We start from the raw sequence: 11,548 nt of genomic DNA on the forward strand, positions 1-11,548 counted from the left end.
TTCTACATACACCTAAATCTAAGAAGAGTGGGAATGGTTGATGTTGGATTCGCGCTGCATCTGGCAGGCCCAGACTCAATCTCATATTTCCAACTCGTCTTGGCCGCATGTGCACTGGCAATGCAGCAACAACAACTAAACAACAGCCAGCGTTCAGGGCATTTCGATAAGAGGGTCTTGAGATTGATGAAATCTGCGACTAGAACCGCTAGCTTATGTTCAATCATCTACATCGATGTACCCAGTTGTTGGCGAAGGTCCTTGTCCTTCTGTCAGCGGATTGTGCGAAAAGTGCTACAAGGCTGCGGGAACAAGGAGTGTGGGAAGCACGGATTCGCCATATTACTAACCCGCGCTATGGCTATGCACCTTGACCCGCGTTTTGTTGACTCGTCTTACCTGCTTGCTCTTAGTTCCATACCTAGCTAACCTTTGTCTGTTCACAGAAAAATGTTCATTGGCGGACTTAACTGGGAGACCACGGACCGTAAGGCCTGACCCTGCAATCAATCGCCCTTTTGCCCGATCCCAAGTGGCTCTGATCCATGACTGACAAACAATCTGACATGTTGCTAGAATCGCTACATGACTACTTTTCACAATTTGGCGAAGTTCAAGAATGCACAGTCATGCGAGACAGCGCGACAGGCCGTTCGCGAGGATTCGGATTTCTCACCTTCAAGGATCCCAAAACCGTCAACACCGTGATGGTCAAGGAGCATTTCCTGGACGGCAAAATTGTAAGAGCTACCCGATATGAAAAAGCCCCGGCAGGACAGGAAAGACTTGGAACCCTTTCCCGTACCTCTGCGCAGTGGTCCCAGTTCAAATCAAGAGGAAAGGCCCCATGCTTACTGAGTGGTACCCAGATCGACCCGAAACGAGCCATCCCGCGCGATGAGCAAGAAAAGACGGCCAAAATCTTTGTAGGAGGCGTCAGTCAGGATGCCACGGAGGAGGACTTTGAGAGCTTCTTCGCCCAATTCGGACGAGTCATTGACGCCACGCTTATGATGGATAAGGACACGGGCCGCCCAAGAGGGTTTGGGTTCGTGACCTTCGACAGTGACGCGGCCGTGGAGCGATGCCTCGAGTACCATCCCTTGGAGATATTGGGTAAGCCCATCGAAGTCAAACGAGCACAACCCCGTGGCAAGATGGGAGAGTTGAACAACGACGACGGGTTCCGTGGTGGCCGAGGCCGAGGCAAGTTTGGCGGAGGTGGTGGCGACGATCGCTACGGTGGTGGTGATCACGGTGGTCAATCAGCCCAGAACGGATCCAACCAGGCCGGCAACATGATGGGAGGCAACGGTATGACACCTCAAATGATGGCCCAATACTGGCAGCGCATGCAACAATACTTCGCCATGATGCAGCAGCAGATGGCGGCCCAGATGATGGGTGGCATGGGTGGCATGGGAATGGGCCAGATGAACCCGCAGATGATGCAGCAAATGATGCAGATGCAGAAGATGCAGCAACAGGGCGGCGGTAACAGTCCCAACCCGCAGAACGCTGGCGGCATGGGCAACATGGCCGGCATGACGCCCCAGATGATGCAGCAGATGATGCAGATGCAACAACAGGGCGGCATGAACATGGGGGGCGGCGGTAACCGAGGAGCTCCAATGGGACCTGGCGCAAGCGGTGGCGGTTCCGGTCGGGGATCGTTTTCCGCCCAAGAGCAGATGGCCTTTGAGCAGCAAAAGTACGAACAGCAAGCTCGTCGATCAGGCAGTGTGCCGCAAGGACCTCGAGGTCAACAAGGCCAAGGCTTCCAGAACCAAGGACAAAGCCCCCAGTCGTGGGAAGGCATGTACGATGATGTCCCTCAACCTGATGGCGGCAGAGGCTCTGCTGGTCCCGTTCGCAACATGACACCCAAGCCTCCAAAGGGTCCCGGCGGTGGCGGTAGCGGTACAGGTCAACCTAGTGCGGCTCCAGCCAATGCTCCTACTGGGCCCAAGAACGCCGGCAGACCAGGGAATTTCCGAGGTAGGGGAGGAGGCCGCTTCCATCCGTATGGGAGGTGATGGGATAGGCTTGAAACGTTAGGTTTCCGATGTTGCACTCTTTCCGCCGATGGTTCAGCTGGGGCTGGTTTCGGTGGCTCAACAAATTCAATTCGTCGGGCCCTTATTCTGCATCAGTATTCTCCCTTCCTCTCTCGAAGACAACTGTTTTCACGGCTAACTGCTGAGGGCATCTTCGAAGGGATCGTGCTGCTGGGCCATGGGAGTTGTCTGGTTGGACAGGAAAACAAGGCACTTTTCTCTTCTCAGGGCGTACGAATGTTACGGTGAAAGACTTGAGTCATGGAATACCTAGCATAGCTGGATCGAGGCTAGGCATTTCGTTTGCCGGTGGGACAGGGCGAAAGCGAGTTCATGCTGCCGTGGCAAGGGAAGCAGCATCATCATCATCTTTATTCTCATGGGTTCAAGTTCCTGAATGCCTGGGCCGTGCTGTGCTCCGGAGCGGACTGCAGTGGTTAACCATGAACGGAACGGACTGCAATCACAATCATAAGTGTAGTGTACGATAGGACAAGAGAGAATAAGCATTGCATTGCGATCCAGTTCAAGTTTTGCATTGAATCTTTACCTAGAAATTTTCCCAGTACGAGTTCATTCGGACGCAGTCACCATGGCAAATACTCTACAAGCACTGCACTGGCACTGGTTCCTAAGGTCTGTCCTGGAAACTACTGCTCCTCCAAGCTACTACTACATCGTGGTACCATATGTCTCATTTTGTTTTGTTTTCTGTTTTGTTATGGTCGCGGTTCTTCTCTTCCCCTTTAACATGTTCCAGCTTACTCACGATGAGGCTGTGCAGAGCAGAGCGGGCATCATGGCGGGCGCCAGTGTAGTGAGTGGCACTGACTGGCATGGTCCGTGGCTTGTCCATCTATCGTAAGTACGTTGTAGATTTCTGCCCTATTAATAGATGGTCCGGGCTGTCAACACTAACTACACTCCACTTTGACAAGCAAGCGCCGCGTCAACACTTGTAGCGTAGACAACATGGCATTTCTTTTCTTTTCCCTGCACTGCAGTGCAATGATGGATATGATGCGGATTCTGCAAACGAAATAGGTACGGTACGAACGGAGGACGGAAGGGTCCGAGGTGTATCTATCTTGTCGAATAAAATGATGTTGATGGTGGTTATTCTGCTCTGCTCTGCAGTGCCACCTCCTGAGTACTAGTTGACCCATGACTGCACCGGTAGTAGTGCTGAGAGGATGGATTATGCGGCTTTACAGCCCGAGTCGAGAAACAAATCAGGCAGTATGGAATGGGAGGCACCCTACAGTAATCAGCTGGTAGTTCAAGTTTGGATGACTGTGAGATCTACAACTTGAACAGTACTACCTACCTACGATTTGTATGTTGTAGGTATACTAGGATCCGAGCAGACGGTACGACGCTGCAGGGACTGCCGATGTACAATACTACTATGTATGTACCTCACCCAGTTCACTGGCACTTCAGGTTTATTTTATTCGCTTCGATCCTTCAAGGTGTAAGTTTTTGAGGGCAATTTCTGCCAGTGACTGCGCCTCAAGCTCAGGCATCAACCTTACTGAACCCAATTGGATTGAATTCAGCGCGCGTCAACAGCCGTCAGTTAAAGCAGCGTCTGCATTGTACATTGATAGTATCCACGAATGAGAGCATGCTAGTCAAGTTCTTTGCTTCAAATATGGACTGCCAATGCAGAGTGATGGTGCCTTTGATTTTATTAATCGATGGTGACTGACTTGGGTCAAATAATGGATTGCTTTCTCTTCTAATATTCTACAGATCCAATCGTTCGAGTCCCAGCGCAATGCTCGCAATTACTAGCACCGTGCTGTAGTAGTTGCTTAAAACAGCATGCCCTTCCGAAGGCAACGTCCAAGTGGAAAAGTAAAATCTCAACCAGGTGGCATCGGGACCTCGAGTTTGACATGGATGACTACAAGCCACAGCCACCACCACCCACAAGCGCAGGGGCATCATCCACCGCTGACTGGCCACAGCAGAACCCAGACCTCAAAAACCCCCCAGGCACTCGTGGGCCATGGCGAATCCTCCGCAGTCGATGGACCCAAACATATCCAACGAGCGGGCCTAGGACGCCGTCCCCGGTAAAGGTAGGTTACCAACAGCCACTCACAACAAAGTGATTCTCTCCCAAGCTTCCAACTCTTACCCCTGGGCCACGCCACGATTCCACCACAGCCCAGCGGCCCATGTCCTGGAACGACCCACTGCTGCACCATCCCCCGTCAACGGCTCGGACGGGCCTTTCAGATGTGGTCGATGGCTGCTGTCCGCGTGTGCGGTGAAACAGGGCCTTGCCCATGCCAGCGGGCGGGCATATCGGTGGCCACGCGAAAGATCTCAGTTCGTGTTATTTGCGTCGAGACTCGGGCCCAGCTGAAAAACAACAGTCTTCTTCCTTTTCTGCACATGAAACCCTTTGTTACAACCTGCAACTTTACCCTTTTGCCGCTCTTTTTACACATTCTACATTCGCTTCACTTCATCGACATTACATTTGGTTCTGCCTGTCACTCGCTCAAGGCTTTTGAGTATTGGACCTACCATTTCCCAGATATCCAACATCGTCTCTTTTCGATTCGGCCCTTCTTTGCAACATCCCTCGTTTTGCATTACTTCGAAAACAACATTCGTGAACAAACTACGCCGTGGAAAGAGAACACCCGAGACCAGTTCCTCGCCGGCCAACGGCTTGCCCTGTGTGTTGAAACACATCTACATACACTGCCACCATGTGGAGGCCGTCCCTCATAGCACTCGCCTCTTTGGGATTTCTTCCATATACTCTGGCCACGGACATATTGAAGACGGACGGCTTTTCAGACTGTAACAACGGGACATCGACTGTCAAGGTCAACCATGTCGACATTTCGTTCGATCGATCAACCAATGAAATTCAATTCGACGTCTCAGGCACCAGCACCGAGGTTCAAAATGTGACGGCAGAGTTGGTGGTGACGGCATATGGGGTTCAAGTATATGAGAAAGAGTTTGATCCTTGTGATGAATCAACCAAAGTGGACCAACTATGTCCTGGTAGGTCCCTGGATCAAAAACGGCATTTGCTCGCAAACATGCTAACATGCTACATAGTGCCCGAAGGAACATTTGGTGCGAACGGAACACAAAAGATCCCATCAGAGTACACGTCCATGATCCCCTCAATCGCATTCTCACTACCCGACCTCGAGGGTAGTGCACAGTTGATACTCAAGGCGAAAGATGGAAAAGAGCTGGCATGCATCAAGTCCGGCGTCACCAACGGCAAGACCGTCGAGGTGCCCGCAGTGTCATACGTGGCTGCAGCCGTCGCCGCCGCCGCTCTAGCAGTATCGTTAGTCGGGGCGGCCGCCTCCGGGGCTCATCCAGGATCGACCTCATCAAGTCCCGGCTTTTCCGAAGTTATGTGGTGGTTTCAAGGCATGGCCATGAACGGAATGCATTCGGTCCAATATCCCGCCATCTATCGGAGTTTTTCCAAGAATTTCGGTTTCGGCACCGGACTCGTATCGTGGGCTGGACTGCAGGATTCGATTGACAGCTTCCGATCACATACTGGAGGCAACTTGACCAACGCCAGCTATGAATCCCTGAAGAACTCGACTCTTGTCTATTCGGACGGCAGCACGACTCAGACCACGACGGGGATAGCCAAGCGAGCTATCCTATTACTACGTGACATCGACACCTCGATCAACGAAACGAGCAGCAGTAACTCATCCACTAGTGACACCTCGACAGCATCCCATTTAGTCCACGGCATCCAAGGCTACGTGGAACAACTGACCATTCCCGAAACCAACACATTCATGACCGTCCTATTAATATTCGCAATTGTGATCGCCGCCATCGTCGTCGGGATCCTATTATTCAAAGTCATCCTAGAAGCATGGTCACTATTCGGTCAATTCCCGAAATCTCTAACGACCTTCCGCAAGGAATACTGGCGCGTCATGGCTCAGACGATTACCACGCTCATCATGTTGTTATACGGCGTGTGGACATTATACTGCATATTCCAATTCACACACGGCGATTCGTGGGCGGCAAAACTGCTCGCGGGCATCACTTTGGCCACATTCACCGGAATCTTGATGTTCTACACCTGGAAGATCTGGAGTACTGTGCAAAAACTAAAGAAACTCGAAGGCGACGCAAGTGCCCTTTACGAAAACAAAGAGACTTGGAAACGGTACAAGATCTTTTACGAAAACTACAAGCGCGGCTACTGGTGGTTGTTCATCCCGGCCATCGTGTACATGTTTGCCAAGGGATGCGTCCTTGCCGCCGGCGACGGTCACGGTCTAGTCCAGACGATCGGCCAACTCATCATCGAGGCACTAATGTTGTGTCTCTTGCTCTGGAGTCGGCCATATAATCGCAAATCGGGCAACTGGATCAACATCATCATTCAAATCGTCAGGGTTTTGTCGGTTATTTGCATTTTGGTTTTCGTCGAAGAGTTGGGAATCGCTCAGACCACAAAGACGATTACGGGCGTGGTGTTGATTGCCGTCCAGTCTGGTTTGACTGCAATCTTGGCCCTGTTGATTGTTATTAACAGCATTATCACCTGTTGCAAGGAGAATCCGCATCGTAAACGGCGCAAGCAGGCTGAAAAGATGCACGAGAATGACCTGGAAGGCGATGCCTACCTCCTCATGCAGCACAACGCAGGATCTCCCGCCAAGCGTGCCCGTCTTATGTCCGACACCGCCGAGGTGCCGCCTAGTTACGAGCCTGTCCGCGCTCAAGCTCTGTCGAATCGATTTGGGCCGCCCCTACTCCCTCTCCCGCATCCCCTGACTAGAAATGAAAGCCACGAAGTCCTCGTCAAAGGCGCCGCGGGTATGGGTATGGCGCGCACTCGTTCAGGAGGGTACCGCAGTATAAGTCCGGATCGGGCCAGCGACGTCGACGGAAGTCCTCCTCCTCCTCTTTCGCGCGAGCCGAAATTGCCCGATCTGGGCTTTGAGCGGTATCGCCATGTCTAAAACAGACGCGGAAAAAAGCAAGAGGGAAAACAAAAGGGCTAGACTAGAGCTCGCCGACTACCTGAGCTCCTTGAACATGTTGGTTATTTGTGCCATGGCGTCTCATTTGTCTTTTATGTATATAAGCAAGCAAGCAAGCGTTGAGCGGGTGACGGTTGTGTCGTCTTTTTTAGGTTCGAATTTTGGGTCGGATTCGTGTAGAGTGAGCTTCCGTATGACAATGGAAGTTCTGGAATGATAATGAAACATTCAGCTAACAATACATGTCACTCGATGATTTTGATTTTAGTCAATGTGGAATGAAGCGTTGCACCGTTCTATTGCATAGTATACTGAAATCATTCAGACGTCAAGTTTTCTATTCTGCGCACTTCATGGGGAGAAGGGAAAGGGTATGATCTCTCTGCTTTTCTCTCTTCGGGGCAAAACTTGGCTGACAGCCCTACCCAGCACCGCTTTCTGAGCCCTTCCATCCTCTCTCCCTTTTGGGCGGTCTTGTCTAGAAGCAGAAAACCTGGTCCTCCAACTTGCTCACGGGACGGGCCTTTTGATATCCGAGACTTTCAGTGGCCTTCTTCAGGGCACTCACCATCGGCGGCGGGCCACAGATCAGAATCTTCATGTCGGGACTTGGGGGCGGGAGTTTCTCCTTGATCATATCGGCAGTGACGAAGCCAACACCACCGTTCCAGTTCTCAGGAGGATTGTTCAAGACATAGTAGACGTTGAAATCGGGGTCCTGGGCAGCGAGGGCATCGATCTCGTCCTTCAACAAGATATCGTCGGGGTTGACATTGGCAAAGATCAAGTCAACTTTGGTGGTGTCGTTGCCGCCGTTCTTGGGACGGCCGCGGTTGATGGCGCGGATGATCTGCAGCATGGGTGTGATGCCTGTGCCGCCGGCGATCATGCCGATTCGCTTGCACAGGTTCGGAGTATACACCATTGCGCCCTTGGGCCCGCGGACTTTCATGGTGTCGCCGACCTTGAGTGTCGTCATGTGGGCGCTGATGTTGCCCTGCGGGTACGATTTGATCAGAAGCTCAAAGAAGCCCTGGTCCTCATCGGACGAGATGGGCGTGTACGACCGCACGACTTCTTTGTCGGCACCTTTGGGCGTGGCGGCCAAGGAAATGTGCTGGCCGATCGGGAGGCCGAGAATGTCCGTCGGGCTGGGCAGGCCGAACCGGTAGATGGCCACATTGTGCGACGTTTTCTTGATGTCGGTCAAGGGGAACTCTTGGAATTCATCGGGCTTGAGGACTTTTCTCTTCGATTCTACATGACAACAACAGTCAGTGTCCTGTGTTCTTTCTGCTTGCGCGAGCTGCCACGAAGAAAGGAATGTGGGCTTCCTGAGTGACTCACTTCCGGAAGAGAAAGTAAAGACCTTGATGCTTCCCACAATCGCAGCAAACGCCGCGGCGTACGGTAGCCATTCTTGCTTGACGATGTAAACGCCGACAAGCAGGAGGATCGAGGGGATGTACACCCCGTTGATGGTGTCTTTGGAAAACGCCGCGCTGCTGGAGTCATCTGTATTAGCATGGTTAGGGAAGTCAGAGTGTTGGAAGGAGTTGCTGCCGTGCGTTCTCAGGTTATCTGCAAACAGGACCTTGGAGTGGCTCATCCGAAAAGACTTCCGCAAAAACTTACCCCATGTTGACCGTCTCGATTTCAATCGATGGACGCACTACAACCACTTGTGTTCTCTCTGCTGCCAGTGTCTTGTGAGATCCTCGCTCGTACCTCAACGCCCGCATGAACCGACTCCCTCAAAGACCGTGAAACAGAGTACGACCGGTGACTTTGTGGCGTGCGAGGAAGGAGGAAGAGAGTGGGTGGACTGATGCTGCAATATTATTTTGTCGGGATGCAGTGAGGAAGAGCGGGACGGACGCAGGTCGCGGGCGGAAAGCGAGTTCGGTAAAGGGCGAAAACAGGCGTCGGTCGGTGTGTTCTGTCACGCTTTGTTTGACTGTCTGTGGGGCTTTCGCTCGGGATAATAGTACTAGGAGTGGTAATTGTGTCGATGTACGCCGAGTTGCCTGCTACTGCTCGACTCAGGATGGTTTCAATCACTCTAGGTATACTTGATGCAGTTCTTCGATGTCTATTCCTCTCAATCAATGTCTTCACTCGATCGTGGTCAGAGGTGACTGGCCGCCAGGTCTTGTGCTCAGGCGCACTGCGAGCAGGCACTGCAGCTGCGAGTGCTTCTACCTGAAGTTCTACCAAATCCTCGTACTCCACAATACCAGGTATTCGCTTTGTGACTGCGGGGTCTTTCCGAGCGAACGGAAGAGAGCGACTCTCAACTTGAAAGCGCCGACAACCCACAGGTGGGAGCGAAGAGACGCCCGTACAGTTGCATCGTACGCTCCCTGGGCTGCCAACCCACACCACCACCTTGTGTCTGTGGGCTTCGCCCGGATGGCGACCCTCTGTCAGTTGAACTGATCCGGCGTAGATTTCTCCTTTGGTCCTAACGTTTGAACTGGCTTCTTGTGGAAGTGCGACGGATCGGATCCCTCCCCAACGACCGCTCTCGATCCTCTCTGATTCCCCAAATTTCACTACAATATTTCTGGGGTCACCACGGAAAGAGTCCGCCAAAGTCAAATCACGATGCCTCTGCGGCCAGATTCCTTCGAAACCCCAGATCCATCTCCACCCCCGTTCCCTTTGACGGACGTTGATCGGGCTGTCCTGGCCATGTCCGATGACGAATTCCAACCACATACATGGGAAGAACTCAAACAAATCATTGGTGTGTGCTTTTGCTGGAGGCTAGATTGCTGTTCATGGGCTTTCGGCTGACTTGAGCATAGCTGAGCACGATCTCAGCGTCCTCAAGAGACGGCCTTCCGACTTGAGACGCTATCAAGCCTGGTCGGCGGACATCAAGGCAAGATATGGCAGCGTTCCCAATTTTGTGATGGCCGAAAGGCTCCAATGGTCTCCTTTACCATCGTCGGCCCCTGATGCAAAGCCCGAGTTTGCCGTAAAGAATCCTGTCCCGTTTGCGGATCCGGACGACTACAAGATTCTACTCAATGACTGGCCTTATGGACTTGCCCCTGGGATCGGCCATCTCATTGTGTGGCTGAAAACCAGGTTGGAGTCGGAGCCAACTAGAGGCGACATGACGCCCGAGTCTCGCCAGCAAGTTGAAGAGTTCATCCAGAAGACCTTCGTTGACCGAATCAAAGACTTGCCCGGCGAGCCCGAAAAGATCATGTGGTTCAGAAATTGGACAGCACTCCAATCGGTACCTGGCCTGGAGCATGTCCATGTTCTTGTCAGGGACGTCCCCGAAGACATTGTGCGAGAGTGGACTGACGGGGTTCCGCCTCTCCATGAAGAGGTTGCTCAATTCCAGCACCAACGGTAGAGGACGACCCATCGATCATCAGAGGCTCCTATGTACGCAATCCGTGCGGTCATTATCATTTACACCAGTCATCAATCCCCCGCCTTGTTTCGTATCTCGTGCCATATAGAGTCTAGAACTTGAAAGACGGCCGTAACCCCTTTCAGGGTGTGTTCGTCAATCTCCATGAAGCCGTACCGCTGTTGAATCTTGTCAGGATGCCACCTCACGCGCTCAGACTTGATAGCAGCAGCGAACGGATCGACAGTCTGCTCACCATCCCCAGCAGCCGCTGCTGTACCCTTCCTGATAAACCGCTCAATCTCTTCCCGGACCAAATCTTTGCGCTCGCCAGATTCAACGGGCCAAGCTATCTTGTTCCGCAGATAGAGCTGTTCCGCAGCCTCTTCGCACTTCTGCCGCGTCTCGGCGAGCTGTTGCAGTTCCTCCCCCCGATGCAAATATTCCTGCCACAGGTTTTGCCACCGCTTGCGGTCTTTCCTCCTCTCACCCCGTCGAAGGCTGGCTTCAATCTGAGTATCGAAGATATAGTCGTCGTGGTCTGCCATTCCATCTGCGGCTCGCCTCCGCTCCTCGTCACGGATTCGCTGCTTCTCTTTCTCTCGCTCCCTCCGTTTCTCTTCTCTGGCGGCCTCGATACCTTCCCAGCTTCTTTCCCACATTTTGCGCCGGACGAACTGCGCATACTCTTCATCGGTCATACGTTCCAGTTCACCGGTCTCCGCGTCCTCGTAGGTATTTGGGTAGTTGTGTATCGGCTGGCCGTAGACGCCCTCCCAGAAGGTTGCGCCCTCATCGTCACCGAGGGCGTCAAACAGAGATTCCCGAAACGCTCGATCTGGGTCTAGGTAGCCTGACGAGAAACGAGGATCTCTATTAGATTCGCGCGAGGACCGGCGGCGCTTTCGGTGCCGGTGTTGGTGGTCCTCGTCTCGATGCCGTTTGCGCTTGGTCTCTGCGTCGCTGCGGGGTCTGTCCTCTTTCTTTGACTTGAAGCGGAAGCGTTTAGACCGATGCTCATGTTTTTGGTGATCTTCTTGGCCATTGGGCTCTGGCGCATCGCTCGATTGGTCCGCCATTACGTAGTCGAACGACCGACATACTTC

At 52.7% G+C, this 11,548-nt stretch overlaps 5 protein-coding genes across 5 annotated transcripts; 3 read left to right on the plus strand and 2 right to left on the minus strand.

Annotated features, from left to right (window-relative positions):
- Positions 1-450: 450 nt before the first annotated feature.
- HMPREF1120_08590 (uncharacterized protein) lies at positions 451-2,036 on the plus strand (the record flags this gene model as incomplete). The annotated part of the gene is made up of 3 exons (XM_009162851.1): positions 451-487; positions 577-740; positions 870-2,036. 3 exons carry the CDS (start codon positions 451-453, stop codon positions 2,034-2,036), a joined length of 1,368 nt encoding a protein of 455 aa, XP_009161099.1.
- Positions 2,037-3,724: 1,688 nt separating this feature from the next.
- Positions 3,725-7,416, plus strand: HMPREF1120_08591 (uncharacterized protein). The gene is made up of 3 exons (XM_009162852.1): positions 3,725-3,760; positions 3,813-5,090; positions 5,148-7,416. Exons 2-3 carry the CDS (start codon positions 4,787-4,789, stop codon positions 7,046-7,048), a joined length of 2,205 nt encoding a protein of 734 aa, XP_009161100.1. The 5' UTR covers positions 3,725-3,760; positions 3,813-4,786; the 3' UTR covers positions 7,049-7,416.
- Positions 7,417-7,418: 2 nt separating this feature from the next.
- On the plus strand, positions 7,419-11,389 carry HMPREF1120_08592 (uncharacterized protein). Its single transcript, XM_009162853.1, has 2 exons — positions 7,419-9,818; positions 9,880-11,389. Exons 1-2 carry the CDS (start codon positions 9,677-9,679, stop codon positions 10,440-10,442), a joined length of 705 nt encoding a protein of 234 aa, XP_009161101.1. The 5' UTR covers positions 7,419-9,676; the 3' UTR covers positions 10,443-11,389.
- Positions 7,548-8,811, minus strand: HMPREF1120_08593 (NADH-cytochrome b5 reductase 1; the record flags this gene model as incomplete). The annotated part of the gene is made up of 3 exons (XM_009162854.1): positions 7,548-8,326; positions 8,417-8,574; positions 8,705-8,811. The coding sequence occupies 3 exons, from the start codon at positions 8,809-8,811 to the stop codon at positions 7,548-7,550; spliced, it is 1,044 nt and encodes a 347-aa protein (XP_009161102.1).
- Positions 10,514-11,521, minus strand: HMPREF1120_08594 (uncharacterized protein; the record flags this gene model as incomplete). Its single annotated transcript, XM_009162855.1, has 1 exon — positions 10,514-11,521. The coding sequence occupies one exon, from the start codon at positions 11,519-11,521 to the stop codon at positions 10,514-10,516; it is 1,008 nt and encodes a 335-aa protein (XP_009161103.1).
- Positions 11,522-11,548: the final 27 nt, after the last annotated feature.

The sequence above is a fragment of the Exophiala dermatitidis genome (genome assembly GCF_000230625.1).
Source record: "Exophiala dermatitidis NIH/UT8656 unplaced genomic scaffold supercont1.7, whole genome shotgun sequence".
Classification (NCBI taxonomy): Eukaryota; Fungi; Ascomycota; class Eurotiomycetes; order Chaetothyriales; family Herpotrichiellaceae; genus Exophiala; species Exophiala dermatitidis.